A 20,765-nucleotide genomic window follows, 5' to 3' on the forward strand; every position below is an offset into this window, starting at 1 on the left:
GTTTAGTATATTACTGCCAAGCTTAGTATGCAGAGGATTAATAGTAAGAGGACGTTGCATAGAAGCAGTAAGGTAAGCCATTAGGCTACTAAAATTTAACTCTAACTTATTAATATAAGGTAGCTAATTTAATATAAAGCTATTTTTAGGTAAGCTAGTAAGCTAAGTACTATATATTTTAACATTATAATAATTAGGATAATTAACCTTTAGAAAGTAAAGCTATAGTACTATAGCAGAGCGCCTTATAGTATACCGTTTAGTAAACCGCTAACTTAGGTATTTGCCACCTTCTACTGCTATAGGCCTTATAACTAGTATATCGAGTTTAGTAGGTAGCTATGGTAGCTGCCTTTAAGTCTTTAATATATTCTGGCTAAAGCAGTAGATATAGCTAGTATAGCGATATTGCTAGCTATATATATGTACGACTTATAAATAAACGTATACGCGCGCAATTAGAAGCTCTTTTACTATAGTAAGTATAGGTAGGAAGCTAGGAATAGGCCCTAGATTGAGCTCGTTACTTTCACCAAATAGGGGAGAAAGGGTTAGATCTTTAAGGCTATTAGCGTCCTTAATATAGGCTTTATATATACCTATATTATTACCCTCTATAGCTAGGCCTATTTAGAACTACTACTCCTTATAACAACTATATATCTCTATATATTTAGCCTATAGTATACTTCTAAACTTCTTAATTCGCTCCTAATTAACAGCTAAAATAGGGTGTAGTATAGCTAAAGCCGTCGCTTATTATAAGGAAGGTGGTACTAGTACTAAGGTAGGTATTGGCGCTGGAGTAGGTATTAGTGCTAGAGTAGGTATTAGCGCTAGAGGAGGTATTAGCGCTAGAGGAGGCATTAGAGCTAGTTCCGGTAAGGACATATTTAGGCCCTCTTAGATAGCCCTTTTAGCTTTATCTATTATATATAGCGGAGGAGTTAATAAGTGAGCTTTACTATGCCAATTAAGAATACGGTGCTCCCGTTATATTGCCCTAATTCCCTTCTACTATTAAGCTATTTTAGGGGTATCTTAACTGTTCTGGCCGTAAGGTAAGAAGACGTCCTTAGTATCGGTTTTAGGTAAAGTATTTTACTAGCGCTTTATAGGATAAGTCTTAGTAGTAGAACCTAGCTGTACTTTCCGCCTATTTAAACTTATTTAGAAGCCTAGGAAAGTAAGTAAAAGTAGAAGTAATATATAGGGAAAACGCGCCTTTGACTGACACGCCTAATATAACTTTAAAAGCTTAGTAAATAGACCGTTTTTAATAAAATTAATATGGGGTTGTATTAAATAGCACTTGCTATACCTAACTAAAGTAGGTTCCGCCATAGCTAAGACGCGTATAGTAGTATTGATAGAGATATTAACAAAAAGATTGGTCTATTAATATTTTTAATAGTAAGATCTTAAATATTTTAAAGTTCGTCACGTGTATTCTATAGGTAGATACCGCCTGCAACTTTTTTTTAACCTAATTAAAAGCAGGCTTGGCAGAGTTTAAATTTGGGACCTGAAAGTAATAGACCACTCGTAAACTCGGGTCAATAAATATTCTTAAAAAGTAGCTTTAGTTATAATCGAATAGATTTTTAAAAACACGTTATTTAGGGTAGAGGTAGGGCATTAAAAAGGTAGAAGAAAGATCCAGTCTCGAATCGACCCTCCTATATTTTCGCACCAAAGGCCCTTAGACGGCAACTAAGACAGCATTATTAAAAACCCTATTTCGTCTGAACTAACCCTAATTCGTCTGTAAAGTATACTAGTTAAGTACTAGCGAGATTTAATGTCTTGGTTGCCGGCTGAGTCGCTTACTGAGATAATCCTGCGGTCCTACCATGGAGGATCTGCGCTCAACTCGCTCTCGATGAGAATGTTGCTTTCTTCAGGACTTCTGTCTATATTCGCCCTTCTGCCCTGGGCACTTGCACAGTCCTGCCACTTCCCAGATGGCTCTGTAGCGGGTTCTGATGTCCCCTGCAATCCGTCAGCGCTGGTAAGCGCTTGCTGTTTTTCAGACCAGGCTTGTCTCTCAAATGGGCTTTGCGTTTCCGATCCTCTGAACGACGCTTTGAAAGCCTATCACCGAGGCACCTGCACAGATCAAAACTTTAAATCATCCGCATGTCCTAGGTTTTGCGAACGTACGATACAATCTGAAGTCTTCCGGTTGGTCCTGCGATGAGCGCTGACGTATATTTGTATAGTTCCCGCCGATAATGGCACACCAGTATTCAGCTGCAATACCACCGTCGACGAATACTGCTGTTATGATAATTGCCAATGCAATTCCAGTTATGAAACCATGTCATTTTCTGGAGAGCCATATACCTTGACAATCATCGGCCAAGCGTATACCAACACACACGTGTCGACTTCCTCAGCATCCTCAGCATCCTCATCTACCACATCATCAGGCGCATCGTCATCGAGCCCAGCGAGCGCATCTGCCAGTGTTACAAGCTCAGCCGCATCCACAACCATAGGTATGGGGTAAAGCCAAGTCCAATTGGAAGCATAGCTGATAATTCCGAATCAGCAACATCTTCTAGCCCGAGCAACAATAGTCATTCAACCGCAATTGGAGTTGGTGTCGGTGTCGGAGTGGGTGGAGCTCTCCTGGTTCTAGCAGGCGTGGCAGCTATGTGGTATTTCCGCCGCAGAAGGGGAGCGAAGTACCAGGCTGCTCACATGACGCCCCAGGAACTACCGGAGCAACACGGGATTATTGAAGCTGCTGGAAGCGGTCCAATCAAATATGCTAGGTACACAGTCTACGAGTGAATGCGCGCTTCGGAAGAACAACTAACGAAAGACTGGCAGGTCTGAACTGCCTGTTTCGCTAGACCATTTCCCGCAAGTGCAGCCAATGGAGCTAGATGGAACGACGAGGGAAAGCAATAGGCAGATCTAGTGATGGTTGGACATGCTACATAGTGTTAATTTCGGCATTAGCGACGTCTTCAGTATGCGTTCTTTGGACTGGTATTTGGGACCGCGCTGTGCGCTGATTCTCCATTCTTCTCACGGAAATCCGAATTGGGCAAGCCGACGAAATGGTAGTTCGGTGGGTGAGGGTTTAGGCATAATGTCGGCATGATGGCCTTCCCCGCAAGTGGGTGAGGGGTGAGATTTAAAATAACTGGTGGCGTAAGGCGGGTGGCGACCAGGGATTCTTCGTTGGTGGAGCTGAGCAGTTCGCCTTGGCATCCAAACATGCCCCGTTTACCTCAGTGGACTCATACTAAGAAATCGATTGCGCTGGCGCGCTCAACTCCTTCGGATATTTGATCGATTTCTTAGTCTAAGGGACTTTGGCGGGATTTGTATGGAAGCATAAGCTTTTTTTGTAAGGAAAACTTATAAACCCCAACAAAATTATTTAATCTCCCCACAACGTATTTTAAGGTAAAAATTATATCAAATTACTTAGGAGATCTAGCTCTATAGATTATAAGATTTTAGGCTTTTTATACCTTACGTAGGCCCGTATATAAGGGTACGTAAAGGTGCTCACGCTTTTAACAATAAGAATTTTAACTTTAACGAAATTAATCTTAGATTTAGGAGGGGACAATATAATTCTAAAGCTGTTAGTATATAAAGTAGCCCCCTGAAATATATCTATGAACTTTTGAAGACTTTATTTTATTACGTCGTAGAGGAAATCCCCTTATAAAATCGCTAAAACTAAGATTTTGCTTACGCTTTTAACAAAACTCGCCAAAGGCTCTCAGACGTGATTTTGCAAGAAGGAAGACGGCGTAGCTGTTATTCCGACGCTAGCCAAAAAAAATCACGTCTGAGCTCGCTGAGGTAAGTTCACCGCTTCCGAAATGGGATACTCACATAATGGGGCTCTCAGTCGGAGAAAAAGGTGGCCGATATTCGTCCATGCGCCCACTAAGCGAGCGCAGTCTATTTGATGTAAACAAGACACTTATTACCACTCTCACACCTTATAATGCCTTCTTATAAGGTAGTTACAGTACGTAAATTAGTCGCGCGCCCTTATATACCCCCGTAGAAGCTTTTTGCGGACTCCGGGATCCTTACTACGCCTTAACGGTGCGGTGTTTTGTAGTGCGGGCGCATGGACGAATATCGGCCACCTTTTTCTCCGACTCAGAGTGGGGGTGGCACAAAAAGTTACCGCAGCTGGCTCCTCGTTCCTTTCAATTATTTCATTTAACATCATTGAAGGTGATCTACTACTCTGCTCGACATGCCGACTGTCCATTTACTCGACTATGTCGCTGGCAATGTTCGTTCACTGGTTAATGCCATCGAGAAAATTGGCTATACAATTGAGTGGGTGAAATCTCCCGCCGACATTGTTAAAGCTGAGGTAAAGACCCTTACATACTTCTCATAGAAGTAGGTTGGATGCTTATTACGGCTCCGTGCTGATGTCACAGACGCTCAGAAACTCATAATCCCTGGCGTCGGTCACTTTGGTCATTGCATGAGCCAACTCGCGAAGGCTGGATATGTGGAACCTATACAAGAATACATTCAGGCCGGGAAGCCATTTATGGGAATTTGTGTGGGCTTACAGGCACTTTTTCAAGGCTCTGAAGAGGATGCCCTTGTACCTGGCCTGGGCCTTATACCCGGACAGTTGAAGAAGTTTCAGGACACGGATAAAAGTGTGCCGCATATTGGTTGGAATTCCGCCAACACATCACCCCCGAGGGAAGTCACACAGGAGAGCCTATATGGCCTGAGGCCAAGCAGCAAATACTATTATGTACATTCGTATGCTGTGCCGTACCATGAAGGACGACTGGAGAAGTCCGGATGGAGCGTGGCTACCGCGCGTTATGGAAATGAAGAATTCGTGGGGGCAATTGCTAAAGACAATATTTTCGCAACTCAGTTCCACCCTGAAAAGAGTGGCGCTGCCGGTATGCGGGTTATAAAGGCATTCTTGGAAGGGAGGCGGCTAGAAAAGCTTGAAGAGAAGCCGTCAGCAGCATTAACAAGTGAAGGTCTAACACGTCGAGTCATCGCATGCCTTGATGTTCGAACAAATGACCAAGGGGATCTCGTGGTTACGAAGGGCGATCAATATGATGTCCGGGAAAAGGATGGAGTGTCTTCAGGTGGTGCTGTGCGTAACTTGGGCAAACCTGTTGACATGGCTAAGAAATACTACGAACAAGGTGCTGACGAAGTTACATTCCTCAACATCACCTCGTTCCGGAACTGCCCAGTTGCCGATACACCTATGCTCGAGATTTTACGAAGAACTTCCGAGACTGTATTTGTTCCTTTGACTATTGGCGGTGGAATACGGGATACTGTCGACACCGACGGAACGAAAATATCTGCTCTTGATATTGCTACAATGTACTTTAAGTCAGGTGCGGACAAAGTGAGTATTGGATCAGATGCCGTGATTGCTGCAGAGGACTATTATACCCGTGGGAAAATACTGGCAGGTAACACTGCCGTCGAGACTATCTCTGCTGCCTACGGGAACCAAGCCGTGGTCGTCAGTGTGGATCCTCGGCGAGTCTATGTCTCCTCCCCGTCATCAACATCTCACCACACAATCAAATCCTCAACGTTAGGTCCTAACGGCGAGGAATACTGTTGGTATCAGTGCACAATTAAGGGTGGACGTGAGGGCCGCGACTTTGATGTACGGCAACTGGTTGTAGCAGTTGAAGCCATGGGTGCGGGAGAGATATTACTGAATTGTATTGACAAGGATGGGACAAATAGTGGGTTTGATCTTGAACTAATCAATGACGTTAAGCAAACAATCAAGATTCCAGTAATCGCAAGTAGTGGGGCCGGAAATCCGAAACATTTCAGAGAAGTGTTTGAAAAGACAACTACAGATGCTGCGCTGGGTGCTGGAATGGTGAGTTTACTGATCACCATAGGTTCTGCACTTTCTGATAATCACAGTTTCACAGAGGAGAATATACCGTGAAGCAGGTGAAGGAATACTTGCAGGAGGAAGGATTGCTTGTGCGGCAGTTTGAAGAGACAATATAGCAAAGCGAATGGTAGACTTATCAGTGCTAATATGCTCAAAAAGTAATAGATACTGCTGATGGCTACTTCTACTGTAGATCTATCTTAGGTAACTTGGTATCATCATCGAAGGTCAACTCTATATGCAGCACTTTGCAGTGTTCGAGGGCTTGCACCATAATCTCGTTCCGCAACATTATCTTTACCAAGCCCAGTTCTCCTTGAACACCATGTTATGCCCCCAAGAACCGAACGCTAGATGCTATATCAGAGCCATTTTAGCTGAAATGGATGCCCTCTTTATTGAAAGCATACAACAACTTCAAAAAATCACCCTCATCACATAAACGTGCCCGCTTGTCCGCTAAATATGTTTCATCCTCAAGTACCTTCCTCACTTTCTCTCTTACCATCTCCGCTACTTTCCCCTTCTTTTTTCGATTCGGATTCCCTTTTCTTGATGCAGCTTTCTTTGCAGCTTCTTCTTTGAAAAAGTCTGGCAGGTCATCTTCGGCGTCTTCATCGTCCATAATTCCACTCCATTCGTCATCTTCTTCAATTTTATCAACCTCCATCACGTCAGCTTCGTCACTAGTCTCGGCATCCAAAGGTCCATCTTCAATAATTATGTCGTTCTGAGCGCACCAAACACGATAGTTCGAACTCAGCATCTCCAATACAGTCTGTGTTCCCAGAAACGCTGCTCTTAATGTCCGGTTTTTCCGGACAAAGCACACCCTTAGAAGCCCATCCCATTCCTCATAACTTATCTGCGGTCGGGGGACCTTAGGTACTAGTCGCACGACGGAGGATTCAACAGCAGGCGGTGGGTTGAAGTTGTTCCGTCCTACTTTCATGACGTGTGAGATGGTGGCCCACATTTGCGCATTGACGGAGAGACGAGAGTAAAGCTTATCCCCGGGTTTCGCGAAAAGACGCATTGCAAACTCGCGCTGGAACATGAGGACACAACAACGCGGCGGGCGCTCCAGACTCAGTAGCTTGAAGACGAGGGGCGAAGATATTTGATAAGGTGTATTCGATATGCAGACATCGAAGGGCGGAAGCTCAGTCTTGATGACATCACCCAGCAGTATTGTTAGACGAGAACTCATTGAAGGCGTCGACTGGACACGCTTGGTCAACTCAGCTGCCATTCGCGGGTCCATCTCGACCGCCGTGACTGATTTCGCAGCTTTTAGGATCAGCACTGTAAGGTTTCCTGTTCCCGGGCCTACTTCTAGGACATGGTCGGATTGTTTGAGACAAGCTTTGTCCACGATAGCTTGCGCAACACCAGGATTCTTTAAGATATGCTGGCCCAAATCGGTGTTCATTTTGAAGATAGCGTTGGCGGCGGCGGATTTGGTTGGATTAGCATATGGGGAGGCTTTAGAACCCCCCGAAGAGGTATATCGTTTGTGGGCTTTCGGCATTTTGAAGGCTGGGGACGTCAAACACGGCGGGGAGGAGAGGCGCGCCAGAGTAGTAGAATAGCAAGTGGGAAATTTTGGGGTGTTGAGATTTAAGGTTATCGATAAGCATTCAAGCTTTTGCGTCTGCGGCGTGACTTCGTGCCGGTGTCTTGACGCGTTCGACTGCAGCACCTGCCCAACCTCTCACCTCACTCACCCTACCTACACACCTACACACCCATAGTATCGTGCGCATTTGGAGTAGTGGTTGCCGACTCCGCTCCTGAATAGCGTCAGCTTAATTGACCCTGGAAAAGCAATAATGGGACGCCAGTCCTCGTCTGGCCTCTCGTCTGCGCCATCTGACATTCCTGGGCTGACTTCTGCAGCTAGTGCGGACCTCACTGAACGAGCTGGGACGAAAACCTCAATTCAGGGCAAGACAGGCAGTAGAAAACGCAAAGCTGAGTCTATAACCCAATCAGTAAAGAAAACGAAGCGAGCGGGCGCTGCAGCAAAAGTACCCTACGCAGGGATTCCCGCAGACGAAGCAGAAGAGGCTCCAAAAGCCACTCCCAAAAAGGGCAAGAAGCCTTACGAGATTGAGATGGAAGAGGATACTGAAGCCGAAGTGACAGTCACCAAGAAGAAGGTTCAACGAAAGCGCAAAGCAAAGGAAGATTTGGAGGCCGAAGCCATGCCGCTTGCTGTGCGGACAGTTGGTTCGAAGTTGTTGGTCGGAGCACATGTTAGTGCTGCTGGAGGTCTGGTCGCATATACCAAGCTATCGTGAATATCGTTTGCTGATATTTGATATTCTCTAGGAGTTCACAACAGCATTGCTAATTGTGTTAAGATCGGGTTCGTTCTCCTTAACGCTCATTCTTTCGTTTGGGCAATAACCCTAGCTAACGCGCGATAGTGGAAATGCTTTCGCTGTCTTCCTTAAGTCTCAGCGCAAATGGGCCAACCCAGCGTTGTCAACTGAACATATCACTCTGTTCAAAGCTGCCTGTAAAACGCACAACATCGCTCCCTCGCAAACTGCTGTCCCCCACGGCTCCTACCTTGTGAACCTTGCGCACACAGACGCTGCTCGTACAACCCAGGCCTACGACTCCTTCGTTGAAGACCTCTCAAGATGTCAGAAACTCGGCATAAAACTCTATAACTTCCACCCCGGCAATTCGGCTAGCTCTACACACGAGGAGGCTATCGCACACATCGCAGGCAATCTCAATCGCGCTCATGCAGACCCAAGCACTGGTACCGTTATCACACTTCTAGAGACTATGGCTAGTCTCGGCAACACTATCGGTGGTACTTTCGACGATCTCGCATCCATCATTTCCCTTGTCAATGACAAATCTCGAGTGGGCGTGTGTCTTGATACTTGCCATGTCTTTGCTGCAGGCTATGACTTACGCACCCCAGAGACCTTCTCTACGACGATATCGGCATTCGATAAGGTCATTGGCCTGAAGTATCTCAAAGCGCTTCACATAAACGATTCCAAAGCTCCATTAGGTAGTCACAGAGATTTGCATGCGAATATCGGAACGGGTTTTCTGGGTCTTCGTGCTTTTCATAATATCGTCAACGAGCCACGGCTCTGGGGCTTGCCGATGGTGTTGGAGACGCCAATTGATGTTGCCGCTGCAGATGGGAAGAAAGACGAGGACAGAGGAATCTGGGCGAAGGAAATCAAATTACTGGAGAGTTTGGTAGGTATGGATATTAACTCAAAGGAGTTCGTGGAGCTCGAGGAAAGCCTACAGAAGCAGGGAATTAAGGAGAGGGAAAAGGTGCAGGACCAGGTTGGAAGGAAGAAGGCCAAGGATGCAAAGGGAAAGACTAAAGGCAAGGGAAAGAGAGCTAAAAAGCAGAAGAGTGATGATGAAGGCCTGAGTGAAGATGAGTAGCGGTCTGGGGAGGCTACTACCAGTAGGCCTCAGCAATTATTAAATTCTGATGGCCGCATTCCTTCCTTCTGCTTTACTGACTTTGGACAAGATACCCAGTTTTGAGGTGTAACTTCGGGCATTTGGTGGCATCTCCTCCGGACCAATCTATATGGTGGAGACCTTGGACTCACTAAATGACCTCAAGTTTCCCGACATTCGGACTATGGGATGGCGTTTACCATGAAGTTCAGCAGTACCTAAAAGTCTCACATGGCTCTATTAGATTAGGCACTCAAAATGAAATTGCGTATCAAAAGTCTTGTAATGTATTGCTATAGTGCGCCCCTTCTCCACTCACAGATGATCAATGAACCACACATAATATTGCATATTGCTTGGAAAACGACTCATTCTATTTTCTCTCTTTTAAATTTAACAAGCGCAACTAATATACGCAGTTGGCAACTTCTACTCCAAAATAATCATCCCAAATAAAAATACATTAATTCGGTCCTCCCAGCCGCTACAGTGATTTATTTGGACCGGCATGAACACTCGTTCCAGTTGGAACCAAAATGGCGGGCTAGCCTATATAGGTAATTATTATTCCTATCTAAGTATGGTGCATTGGATTTGGAGTACCCAGATCCACGCCACGCACTGGTCCCAGCCACCCTCAGTCCTTCACCTATGCATACGATGGCTCGAGTCTCAGAATATGTACTCACTCGCTACTACTGGCTCCTTGCATCAAAATCTATCAGGAAACTAGATTTCATCTCCCGAAGCATTGTCTGGTGTCGACCTGGCGCCGATCACTACTATACTAGGGTTAGATCAGGGATGCCTGCGACTCATCCACCGTGTATATATAGCTTCATTTTCTTCGTAGATCAATCTACATACGAGTTTGTTCCTGACCTGGTATGTCCGGCTAACATCTGGTGAGACGGTTCTAGGCACCGCTTCACCCAATTCAGCTCCATCATCGCATGTTTGCGGGATTGTTGAATAACTGGCGGGCTGATGGACTCTGCTCCTGGGCTTAGAAAGGCATCGACAGAAGGGAACTGCCTTTGATGTACTTGCAGCACTCGCTAACACTCTGATATGAGTTGTTTTCTTAGCAAGTTCCGTTTTGAGATTCTCGATGATTTTATCTCTGCTCTGGATCTCCTTTGCCGCCTTCCAGGCAATAGCGGTAAAAGGGAATGGGGCTTGGTTCTTGAGATTGGCGATCTCCTCGGCAGCATTTTCATGATGTTGCTTCACTTGCCGAAGCTCTCTCTGAAGTATGTCAATCTGGGTGCTCTTCTCACTCAGATCAAACCTAAGTTTTCCTGTTTCTAAGCTGCTTGCTGCTAGGGCTTCGTTGGATTTGCTGTTACCATTTCCGAAGTCCTCATGCAGTTCTTTGATAGTGATGTCCTTGGATGCTAGGCGGTCTTCGAACTTGAGCTTGTCAGCGTCATAACGGCACTGAAGGCCGTCAATAAGAGCATCATTATCAGCTAGGTCTACGTATAATTTAATTTTGATGCCTTCCAAACGGAGCTTAAGGTCCGTCTCCCGTTCGACTGTTCGCAGTCTTTCGAGTTCAGCAGCTCTAGTTAGTTCCCTGAGCTCATCCTGACGTTCCGCTAAAGCTTGCACTAGAGCTGTTGAACGGACGATCAGGAATGAGAACTCTGTCTATTAAATGTGACTCTAGGGCCTCTATATATACATGAGGTAGTTGTATGCAACTGAGACAGGTGGTAAGACTTATGAGGGTAAGCAGCTGAGTGGTGAGATATACGAAAGTAAGCAGCCGAAAATAGTAAGCAAGTCCTATTTGGGTCGACAAGAGCGCTATTTTCAGCTTTTTGGACTTTGACTTTGCGATCAAGCTGGGACCACTCCCCTTCTACTCTTTCGAGCTTCTCCTCGGCGGCCATGCATTGGCCCTTAACTGATTTCCACAAACCCTCCGACACGCGAAGTTTTGTGTTCATTGCTCTAACCCCGGTGTACGCTGTGGCTAACTCAGCCTTTAGACTATCAATTTCCTGTCGGAGAGCAGTGGTATTTTCCGAACCTTCCCTCTTTTCTTCTTCAGACAAACTGTCCTTCCAGTCGAGCTTCTTCTTCAATTCAAGGATTTCGTCTTGCAGCTGCCTAATATCTTTTTGAGCCTGTATCTTAAAATCCGTGAAAAGGCTTCCAAAGTGCTCTATTCTCTTCAAGATCCTGAATATACCCGTCCTTGATCTGTTCATCGCAGTCATGTGATGACTTGTCGGTCCTGGATGGTGTAAGTGACTGCTGCCCTGTGAAGAACCGGTAGATCATGATTGCTCCTGTGACAGCCATTGACTTAAATGGCTTTATCGAATACGGTCTCAGAAGCATGCGTTCAGGTGCCTTGTCATAGTCAGAGGCTTTAACCACAGTTGCTAGCTCTCTCTCAGCAGATGAGTAAGAAAACATGGTGATACTTTGTGTCGTTGTCAAGGCAGATGAAATTGATATACTTAGGCCGGCTAAGTATATGAAATCTGGTGGTATATCGTCTTTGGCAGACTCGGAGAAGAGAACGGGTATCGACGCAAGTTTAGTAAATCGTAGAGACTTATCGTGAAAACTTATGTGTGAACTCGCACTGCATTGTGCTACCCGCCTACGAAAACAACACGAACAACGAGATACTCTCGGTTTCTTTGTCTTTTCTTCTCTACACAATGCTTTGTAGTAGGTATGCATATTAATTGGGAGGTGTATGATTATCATCAACCTATTTATTAAACCTCGAGATGCTCAAATAAATATATCTCTTAATTTCTTGGCAGATTGTGCAGACTGGCTAAGTTCTCGGTCCAGACTTCAGCCAATGAACCACGCTAGTCATTTTAAGTATCGCATCGATTCGGAGATGCTAAGCTTTATTTACTAGTAGAATTCGGAACCTCATCCATCAACTCTCTCGGTCTTTGATTAGACGCATCCATTTCGAACTGCTCCGTAGACCCTAGTTCGTATGTCGGCGTATACTGCGCGTGCTGCAATGGTTGCACCTCGCTATGGTGCGCATACTCGGGAGGCTTTAAGTACTGCCCCGTTTGGCCATATGCGCCGTTGCCAGTTTGGCCCTGTAGTTCTTTCATCTTCTTTCCCCGTTTCCGGTCACGCCACAGAAGATATCCCAGCCCAGCAAATATGAGCGCGCCAACAGGGACGCCCACGCCGATGCCGGCTTTTGCGCCGGTTGAGAGGGAAGCGGAAGACGTTGTTGACGATGAAGGCGACGGACTTGCCGTAGTAGTCGTGGGCGAGGGTGTGGAGGATGTTGCAGGAATTGTCGTTGAGATCAAGGAACTTGAGGTGGATGTACCTACTATCCCGATGGTCGTGAATGCGACTACCCCTCCTTCTAGGGTCGTGATATTAACCCCCGTTGTGCAATTGCAAGCGGATGGTTGACCGGCTCCATTTCCACCAAGGCAGCAGAAGGTCCCGGCACTCTCATCGCATGCCATCATCGTATTGCCACCATCAAGCGCATCTATTGCGGGCATTAGCTTGCGACGACCCACGCTTGGCGTATTCCAAGATACTTACATCCGGTGGTAACGCAGAATTGCGGGCAGGCAGTGGATGCCCAAGTTTTGTCTGTACATGAGCCTCGCACAAATTGGTATAACACCCCCGGATTGACGGCGGCATCCGTAACTTCGCAGATGCCATTGGGAAGACAGGCAAAGCCGGGCCCACAACAGACGCTTATATCGCGGTCAGGATAACACGGAAAGTCATGCGAGGCTGCGGTTGCATCAGGGAAGTAGCAACTCGCGGCGTGGGAGAGGGATAGTAATGTGAGGAGAGAGAGAAAAGAAAGATATATCAGCGAAGCCACCGACATTTTCACCACTACTCGCAGAGTCAGACGCCAGCGCTCTCCGCAGTGAACATAATATGGAAAAACGAGAGGGAAAGAGTGGTAACAGAATGTGGTTGAACGATGGAGAGTGGAACAGCCATACCTAGCGTGCAGAAGGATCCGACTTGAAAGCGCGGGCCTCTTTGCAGCCAGGCGTTTCGATGGCTAGTAAAGTGATGTCTTAGGGCTGAGTTATGATGCTGAGTAAGGGTAATATCGGAGGAATGTTTATGATCCGTGTTTCCCTGATTGCGGTCATTTAACAAGACGATGATAGACTACTGGGAGCACTCTAACTTATATAAAACGCAGCGAATTGAGAGATACAGCTATGGGACCAGAACGACGGAGAATACAAATAGCACATCGGGGGGGCAGGAAAGAAGAGGCGGTAGCGGTTGGAGGAGATAAGATTGTAGCCAATGTGAACCTGAGACGGACATGGGACATGTTGCGGGCTGTGAGAGAGCCTAGCAATTGGCCATCTGGTTCAGTGGCTGTGAGGAGAGAAGGGCAAGGAGGGCAGGACGGCCCAGGGACCGGCAACGGAATGGGGGCCAAGGGGTCAGCGATAGTCAGCCTTACGTTACAGTCGTTTAAGAAATATCGGTAAAAATCGCCAAGCCGCAGCAGCGCGCATCACCCCCCCATCAAAACAATATACCCCCTATAGCTTTACCAATATATCTCTATATTTTACAAATAGAGGCTTATTTTATAGCTCTATCCTAGGGCTATAAAATAAACCTTTATTTATAAAATATAAAGCAATATTAGTGGGGCTATGGGGGGTGCTTTGCAACAGCTGTGCAACTTAAATTGAGGCTCTGCGCTGACTAATCCGACCCCTCTATTCCTAGAAATAAGCACCCCCCATAACTCTACCAAAATAGCCCTAAAATATATAAATATAGGCTTATTTTATAGCCCTAGGATAGAGCTATAAAATAAGCCTCTATTTGTAAAATATAGAGATATATTGGTAAAGCTATAGGGGGTGTATTGTTTTGATGGGGGGGTGATGCGCGCTGCTGCGGCTTGGCGGTTTTTACCGATATTTCTTAAACGACTGTAACTGGGGTATCGTGCATGCACGTGGCTATTCGAGGCTACGTACAAGCATCCACTGGGCGCCTAGTTAAGCCCCCGCCTACGCTACTCGGCATCTTACAGAAGCCTTGGCCGTCGCCTACGATAATTTCCGAAAATAATACTCCTTGACACCTGCAATGTCCGTTGCTGTTTTGGCCGGAATAATCTCTCCACACTCTATTCTTCTCCAACATACCTAGGGAGCTAGCATCCCCTTCAGAGCCGCTAAGACTCTTCCTGTCTACCTGCGATTCCTGCTGGGGTCGCGCCGAGAGGGCGCCAGCATGNTATCAAGCCCTCGTCGGGCTGTTGCAGCAGTTGCCGCCGTCGTTGCCTTTGTTTTCCTCTGGCTGAGCTTTGGCAGACATGACGGGACCGTCTCGAACAAGCACGGAAATGGCGACACCACCACAACCCACGGTCGTCAGACCTTTGGCCCTGGCGTCGCCAAACCGCCAGGCTCGAACTACACGCGCATCTTAGTCGTGCCCAAACTGAAAAGTGAGAGCGTCGCCTGGATCGCCCAGGAACTTCCTGACCTTGCGACTGCCATTTATCATGTCGATGATCCTTCAGTCCCCTTCCAGGTTCCGAAGAACAAAGGCCACGAGGCCATGGTGTATCTGACGTACATTATCGATCACTACGATGCGCTTCCCGACTCCATTCTCTTTTTCCACGCTCACCGCGTCGCCTGGCACAACAACATTCTACTTGGCCTCGACTCGGCCAACACCATTCGAAGGATGCGGGATGATCGGATAGCTCGCGTGGGCTACATGAACTCTCGCTGCCACCTGGATCCTGGCTGTCCCGACTGGATCCATCTGGACCGGCCCGAGGTCGACTTCGACGTGGTGAAGAAGCCAGAGGAAAAGCAGTTCAGCTTTGAGCTTTGGAACGAGCTCTTCCCGGGACACCGCGCGCCGCCGGTCTTGTCGCAGCCTTGCTGCGCCCAGTTTGCCGTGAGCCGCGAACGCGTGAGGGACAACCCGAAAAGCTTTTATGAACGTCTGAGAAAGTGGCTACTTGATACCCCGCTTGAAGACTCGGATAGCGGGAGGATCTTTGAGTACATGTGGCAATATATTTTCACCCGCAACCCGGAGCATTGCCCTGCCCCTCACTCTTGTTACTGTGACGGCTATGGCATCTGTTTTGGCAGTGCGACGAAATTGGATGACTGGCTTAAGAAGCTAAGAACGAGGGAGATCGCGGAAGATGAGCTACGGCAGGCCGAGGAAGATGGTCAAGATAGCTCTGCAATATCACAAATTAAGGAGAAGATTTTTAAACTTGGTCAAGAACTTGAGGCTGAGAAAGCTGAAGCATACAAGAGGGGTGACGATGAGCGTAATCGAGCCATCGAGCGAGAGAGAGCGCCCAAGAGCGCCTGAAATATTATGAATTCTGAAAAATAACAACAAATTACATCCGCCCTGCTTAGATACCGTCCCAGAAAACGAGTGAAGATTCTTAACGCAATCATTATCCTGCCTCGCTAGTCCGGAAACCCACGATACGACCAATTCGATAGATATTCAAAGGGACTCTCCTCCGTCGGTACCTTACATCCCCATTTGTGGTCTTTTCAAGTCGCCATGCATATTCCTGACATGCTCATCCCGCTTATCTTTTCGTGGAAATGGTTTCCCTCCTAGACTACGACGACAGCCATTCGCGCTGCACCAAAACACTACGCCGTTGCTTGAATGGAGACTGTTGTGATGTCGTTTGAGGTCCGCTAAACGATTGAAGGTTAGACCATAGCATATACTGCTATGGCATATGTATCGATCATCGCTCAAGACCATACCGATAGGTTCGGGTTCGGCAGAGATACGGTAGGATCTGTGAGCTGTGAGAAGGGTTTTCAAGATGAGTGACGATCTTACGGGAGCATTTGTGATGGTCCGTGGAGTCCGGTGGGATAAAGGAAATGAGAATTCGGAGCTCCAGGGAAGTTGTCCGGTTCACGCAAGGTCCTAGCACGACTATTGGTTAGGTATTTGCTCACAACTGAAAAGAAAAGCAATGGGCCTTGACGAAGAGGGCTGTTTGCTAAAATGTATGTAAAGCTGGCGGATCCGAACAAAGTGTGAAGATTAACGAGTTTACGAAGCGATCAAGAAAAATGCTAATTGGTGAGTATGCGGTGTGGCCGTGGCAGAGGAGCGATAGCGGTGGTGGGAGATGAATGCAAGCATTAAATCTGTTCCGATAGTTGAAATGAATTGGTATAAGCTAGAGCACCGTTTCCAAGGCACAGGAGGGCATCCAGTCTACTGACATCACCGAAGATATACACCAAAGAGGCATTCTCTGAAGCATGGGTTGTCCAAATTTATTATGTCTTCCAATATTTGAAAGACTGAGTTACTGAAAGGCTAATATACCAAAAGGCGGATTTACCCAAAGGGCTGATGGATATCAGAGTACCAAAAAAAAAGGTCATGTACCAAATATTATGTCCAAAATAGTGGTGAGAACCTAAATAGGAGGTGCAATGTTTTCATTCTAAAATCCAAATAATACGATCGTTAACTTATGGATGGCATCCTAACAAATGAAGCCTTTCTTGAACGGTTTCGGATAAGTATCGACGATATGTTCGAAAAGCCCTTGGAAAATAGGAACGGCCGGACGAGAAGACTGCCTTATCCGGATACAGCACAGTAGGCGGGTTGATGTGGCCGGTGGGGCTAAAGTTCCGCGAAAGAAGACTGCGTGATTGCATGACATGGACAGTGAACCGTTGAGGTAGTATTAAAGGTAAGAAAAGCTGTTTCAAAAGAAGAAGCCCCGGATTGGGTGATGTGAAGAACGATCGCACAGACTACTTACTGGTTCCCGACCTCCCGTAGGCTTAGAGCAACATTAGGTCTAGGACCTTTTGTGCTTCCAGTTTCATTCCCTTCATCTGGCAGATCTAGCACAGGCGTGGCCAAAAAATTAGGCAATGCCCGGATTGCGGGTATGCCAGTCGGCACATATTCGTTGAAATCTTTGAGTGTGCCACGAGGCTGAATCTCCGGAAGGCTGGCTGGAACGCTATGGTAGTTATGCGGTGTCGATGCTGAAGCCGAAATGGATGGAGATGGAGATGGAGATGGTGACGCTGATATTGAATCTGCCTGAATTTCGAGCCAGTGGGTTCCATCAGGTCCTCCCAGTGAGTCGAAATGAACGGGTGACGTGGTGAGAACTGAAGTGCTACCTAGGTACGAGCCAGTGGTATAGGCCGGGTTAGATCTCTCAAATGAAAATAAAATCTCATTGGTATTTTCGTCAATTTCATCCGGTGCATTATACTCATTGTCTTTTTCGAAGGGCATCGGGAAGTTAGTATCAAAGGTCATGTTGCGTGTAATGGTATGAGAATGTGTTTATATTTGTAAGAGGGAAATATGGAGTTAGAGAAGAGGGGAAGCGGGAGCAGGAGAAGGAGTAAAAGAAAAATGGGAATGGTGCTACGGGTTGAAGTAGGGAATTGGGAAGATAAGAGGAAGTAGGGTTAGCTGGTGAAGGACGCTAGGCAGCACAGCCAGCGCCCTTTTGTGGCCCTTTGCAGGTAGATTTGGATGGCTATTAAATTTCACTCTGCGCGAACGCCACCATTCGACTTTTCTTTGCGGTTAAAATTGAAGCCAGGCTCTATAGCTGACATGCTACTTCGAGAATAGCGAGCGTCATGTCCTAGTCATCATTAGGAAGGGATTATCCCCGCCAGCAGTCATAGCAGCCACTCTAGCCACCCCCGCAACGCGTCTCGCCCAGCATACTGAAACCTTCGGTGAACCACCAATGCCAGCTACGTGGAAGCTGATGAAGAAATATAAATATCCACCTTCCCTATCCTCAAAATAGACCCTATATACGATTCAAAAAAAAATGTCCATAACTTCTGGTAGGCCCCCAGCGGCACCTTCCACCACTGTCACAGTCTGACGAGACATTGCAGACGCGATCTGGGCCGCCTCACCCACCACCACTCGTGGCCAGCCGACCCCCTTGTCCTCGGATCCTAAGGGCGAGAGGATAGCATACGCGGTACGGATTCTGTATTTTCTTGCAGAGGGCTACACTAAATATCTGCTCGCAGTCAAACAAGTCTATCTTCCTCCGCTCCATCGATAACCCCGCTATCAGCAAACAGTACACATCGCATACAACCCAGACTACCGTAGCCCGATTCTCCCCCTCCGGTTTCTATGTTGCCAGCGGAGATGTCTCTGGGATAGTGCGGGTATGGGACTGCGCCGGAGAGGGAGCCACAAAGGGTCTGTCATCTCATCCAAAACTCTTCCTGGCCTCGAGAAACCCGCAGAGGCGGCTTGATAAAAAAAATTAAAAAAAGTTTTTTTTCCCAGCATAGCTAACTATACTCTGCTTCTGCACAGGCGAATACCACATCATAGCCGGCCGCATCAACGACCTCGCCTGGGACGGCGACTCCCAGCGCATCATCGCCGTCGGGGACGGGAAGGAGCGGTTCGGCCACTGCATCACGGCCGACAGCGGCAACAGCGTGGGCGAGATATCCGGGCACTCGTCGCGGATCAATTGCGTCTCAATACGGCAGCAGCGGCCTCTCCGCGCGGCCACCGGCAGCGACGACACCAGCCTGGTCTTCTACCACGGCGCGCCGTTCAAGTTCAACACGAGCCTGCGGGGCCAGCATAACAAGTTTGTCTTCGGCACTGCGTTCAGCCCGGATGGCGCCGTGTTCGCCAGTGTGGGCGCGGATCGCCGGATCTGGCTGTATGACGGGAAGACCGGGGAGGCCAAAGGGCAGATTGGGGAGGGCGTGCACACCGGCAGCATATTCGGCATCTCCTGGGCGAAGGACTCGAAGAGCTTCGTCACGGCGAGCGCGGACCAGACTGTCAGGATATGGGACTCGGAGGCGGGAAAAGCCATCCAGACGTGGCGGATGGGTGAAGAGAGTATTGTCAGTATCCCCGACCAGCAGATGGGCGTTGTGTGGCCCTCAGGGCGCAGTGATGGCCTCGTTATCAGCGTGGATCTGGAGGGTAACCTGAACTATCTAGTTGGCGGCACTCCAAAACCCACGAGGGTTGTGCGCGGCCACCAAAAGAATGTTGCTGTGGCCGGGATCGCAGACTCGACATTCTTCACTGGCAGCTACGAGGGCCGCGTCTGTGCGTGGGATGTGTCTTCTGGGTTGGCTGAAAAGGTAGATGGAGATGCCCACTCCAATTATGTCGCCGGGTTGGCTGCCTCCACTCATAAGGGTGAGGCTCAAATCTACAGCGTTGGTTGGGATGATACCCTCCGCTCTGTCTCCGTCTCAACCAAGACTTTCACCGGCTCCAAGACTTCGCTTAGCTTTCAGCCCAAGGGAGTTGCCACTACTTCGGGCATCGTGGTAGTGGCATCTCCCGAGGCTATCAAGCTGTACGACGATGGGAAACCCGCTGGCGAGTTTCCGGTAAAATACACACCTACTTGTGTCGCGGCGTCAGGGTCCACCATCGCTGTGGGTGGCGACGACAAGCTCGTACATATATACTCACTCTCTGGCCATGGTGTCCAAGAGACAGGTGTAGAGCTCCGGCGTGCAACCTCGCCTATATCCGCCCTTTCCTTCTCCTCATCCGGGGCCCGTCTCGCGGTTGGCGCAGCAAATGGAAAGATATACGCTTTTGAGGCCAGCGGGGACTGGAAGTTGATTACGGATCGATGGAGCGCCCACACGGCGCGAATCACGTGTTTGGATTGGAACAGTACTGGTGATTTTGCAGCGAGCGGAAGCTTGGATACGAACGTTATGGTTTGGAGTGTTACTGATCCAGGAAAGAGGATCAAGGCGCTGAATGCGCATAAGGATGGTGTTACAGGCGTGGCTTGGGAAAGCGCTAAGGTGCTGAGCACCGGCGGAGATGCTACTGTCAAGGTATGGAAACTTGAAGGGTTAGCGTAAGGGGTCAAATCCGTAGCTCAAATCTTGCAATGAAGTTAATGACCACCTGGTTTACTACCACTGGTCAAGTTGGCTGCTTAGATAAATGTTGTTCTTGCATTGTGGGTTCAATTGCAATTCCGATCGCCCAATGAGACTACTCCTCTAACTCGTGCTGTGATAACGATAAAGAAGAAAATATGGAAGTACCCGAGACCAAATAGGCTGTTCGATATCGTGTTCAGATCATTGCATGGTGAATCTTGCATCGCTCTATTATCCTTGAATTTGGGCATTCAACAATGCCCTAAGCCGTTAAGAAACCGAAATCACTCACTGATCGCCTAGAATTCTATGTACAATAGAAGTAAAAAAAGATTACGTATGAAAATAGTTAACCTGGCGACTAATCCGGCCGTGATATTATTCAGAACCATTTAAGTGGAGCTCACTCATAAAATTCGATATCTACACTATCCCTTAACCCGCTTGCGTGCATCGCTAAATCGCGA

The 20,765-nt window shown here is 47.5% G+C and overlaps 10 protein-coding genes across 10 annotated transcripts; 5 read left to right on the plus strand and 5 right to left on the minus strand.

The window, feature by feature from the left end:
* Positions 1-1,747: 1,747 nt before the first annotated feature.
* K441DRAFT_660230 (uncharacterized protein) lies at positions 1,748-3,414 on the plus strand. Its single transcript, XM_067648673.1, has 4 exons — positions 1,748-2,159; positions 2,223-2,501; positions 2,555-2,780; positions 2,839-3,414. Exons 1-4 carry the CDS (start codon positions 1,889-1,891, stop codon positions 2,927-2,929), a joined length of 867 nt encoding a protein of 288 aa, XP_067503871.1. The 5' UTR covers positions 1,748-1,888; the 3' UTR covers positions 2,930-3,414.
* An 826-nt stretch (positions 3,415-4,240) lies between these two features.
* K441DRAFT_561148 (imidazole glycerol phosphate synthase HisHF) lies at positions 4,241-6,024 on the plus strand (the record flags this gene model as incomplete). The annotated part of the gene is made up of 3 exons (XM_067643523.1): positions 4,241-4,363; positions 4,442-5,887; positions 5,935-6,024. 3 exons carry the CDS (start codon positions 4,241-4,243, stop codon positions 6,022-6,024), a joined length of 1,659 nt encoding a protein of 552 aa, XP_067503872.1.
* A 46-nt stretch (positions 6,025-6,070) lies between these two features.
* Positions 6,071-7,502, minus strand: K441DRAFT_118126 (dimethyladenosine transferase). The gene has a single exon (XM_067639995.1). The coding sequence runs from the start codon at positions 7,437-7,439 to the stop codon at positions 6,282-6,284; it is 1,158 nt and encodes a 385-aa protein (XP_067503873.1). The 5' UTR covers positions 7,440-7,502; the 3' UTR covers positions 6,071-6,281.
* A 117-nt stretch (positions 7,503-7,619) lies between these two features.
* On the plus strand, positions 7,620-9,698 carry K441DRAFT_636761 (AP endonuclease). The gene is made up of 3 exons (XM_067646488.1): positions 7,620-8,182; positions 8,243-8,279; positions 8,341-9,698. Exons 1-3 carry the CDS (start codon positions 7,741-7,743, stop codon positions 9,338-9,340), a joined length of 1,479 nt encoding a protein of 492 aa, XP_067503874.1. The 5' UTR covers positions 7,620-7,740; the 3' UTR covers positions 9,341-9,698.
* Positions 9,699-10,277: 579 nt separating this feature from the next.
* Positions 10,278-11,791, minus strand: K441DRAFT_720913 (uncharacterized protein; the record flags this gene model as incomplete). The annotated part of the gene is made up of 4 exons (XM_067654052.1): positions 10,278-10,287; positions 10,425-10,801; positions 11,194-11,479; positions 11,562-11,791. The coding sequence occupies 4 exons, from the start codon at positions 11,789-11,791 to the stop codon at positions 10,278-10,280; spliced, it is 903 nt and encodes a 300-aa protein (XP_067503875.1).
* A 452-nt stretch (positions 11,792-12,243) lies between these two features.
* K441DRAFT_677580 (uncharacterized protein) lies at positions 12,244-13,220 on the minus strand (the record flags this gene model as incomplete). Its single annotated transcript, XM_067651080.1, has 2 exons — positions 12,244-12,863; positions 12,920-13,220. The coding sequence occupies 2 exons, from the start codon at positions 13,218-13,220 to the stop codon at positions 12,244-12,246; spliced, it is 921 nt and encodes a 306-aa protein (XP_067503876.1).
* Positions 13,221-13,569: 349 nt separating this feature from the next.
* K441DRAFT_677581 (uncharacterized protein) lies at positions 13,570-15,727 on the plus strand (the record flags this gene model as incomplete). Its single annotated transcript, XM_067651081.1, has 2 exons — positions 13,570-13,812; positions 14,531-15,727. 2 exons carry the CDS (start codon positions 13,570-13,572, stop codon positions 15,725-15,727), a joined length of 1,440 nt encoding a protein of 479 aa, XP_067503877.1.
* Positions 15,728-15,898: 171 nt separating this feature from the next.
* Positions 15,899-16,144, minus strand: K441DRAFT_561610 (uncharacterized protein; the record flags this gene model as incomplete). The annotated part of the gene is made up of 1 exon (XM_067643539.1): positions 15,899-16,144. One exon carries the CDS (start codon positions 16,142-16,144, stop codon positions 15,899-15,901), a length of 246 nt encoding a protein of 81 aa, XP_067503878.1.
* Positions 16,145-16,889: 745 nt separating this feature from the next.
* On the minus strand, positions 16,890-17,689 carry K441DRAFT_696567 (uncharacterized protein; the record flags this gene model as incomplete). Its single annotated transcript, XM_067652898.1, has 2 exons — positions 16,890-16,986; positions 17,175-17,689. 2 exons carry the CDS (start codon positions 17,687-17,689, stop codon positions 16,890-16,892), a joined length of 612 nt encoding a protein of 203 aa, XP_067503879.1.
* Positions 17,690-18,118: 429 nt separating this feature from the next.
* Positions 18,119-20,402, plus strand: K441DRAFT_636770 (WD40 repeat-like protein). Its single transcript, XM_067646489.1, has 4 exons — positions 18,119-18,237; positions 18,292-18,380; positions 18,433-18,610; positions 18,731-20,402. The coding sequence occupies exons 1-4, from the start codon at positions 18,222-18,224 to the stop codon at positions 20,272-20,274; spliced, it is 1,827 nt and encodes a 608-aa protein (XP_067503880.1). The 5' UTR covers positions 18,119-18,221; the 3' UTR covers positions 20,275-20,402.
* Positions 20,403-20,765: the final 363 nt, after the last annotated feature.

This window comes from Cenococcum geophilum (genome assembly GCF_001692895.1).
Source record: "Cenococcum geophilum 1.58 unplaced genomic scaffold K441scaffold_22, whole genome shotgun sequence".
Classification (NCBI taxonomy): Eukaryota; Fungi; Ascomycota; class Dothideomycetes; order Gloniales; family Gloniaceae; genus Cenococcum; species Cenococcum geophilum.

Bases quoted from the DNA above. Each gene is read 5' to 3' on its own strand.
- K441DRAFT_660230 (XM_067648673.1), top strand. From the start codon at position 1,889: ATGTTGCTTTCTTCAGGACTTCTGTCTATATTCGCCCTTCTGCCCTGG. The intron at 2,160-2,222 runs GTACGATACAAT...ATATTTGTATAG, and splicing joins ATGTCCTAGGTTTTGCGAAC to TTCCCGCCGATAATGGCACA. The intron at 2,502-2,554 runs GTATGGGGTAAA...ATTCCGAATCAG, and splicing joins AGCCGCATCCACAACCATAG to CAACATCTTCTAGCCCGAGC.
- K441DRAFT_118126 (XM_067639995.1), bottom strand. From the start codon at position 7,439: ATGCCGAAAGCCCACAAACGATATACCTCTTCGGGGGGTTCTAAAGCC.
- K441DRAFT_636761 (XM_067646488.1), top strand. From the start codon at position 7,741: ATGGGACGCCAGTCCTCGTCTGGCCTCTCGTCTGCGCCATCTGACATT. The intron at 8,183-8,242 runs GTCTGGTCGCAT...GATATTCTCTAG, and splicing joins ACATGTTAGTGCTGCTGGAG to GAGTTCACAACAGCATTGCT. The intron at 8,280-8,340 runs GTTCGTTCTCCT...AACGCGCGATAG, and splicing joins GCTAATTGTGTTAAGATCGG to TGGAAATGCTTTCGCTGTCT.
- K441DRAFT_636770 (XM_067646489.1), top strand. The intron at 18,381-18,432 runs GTACGGATTCTG...ATCTGCTCGCAG, and splicing joins GCGAGAGGATAGCATACGCG to TCAAACAAGTCTATCTTCCT. The intron at 18,611-18,730 runs GTCTGTCATCTC...GCTTCTGCACAG, and splicing joins CGGAGAGGGAGCCACAAAGG to GCGAATACCACATCATAGCC.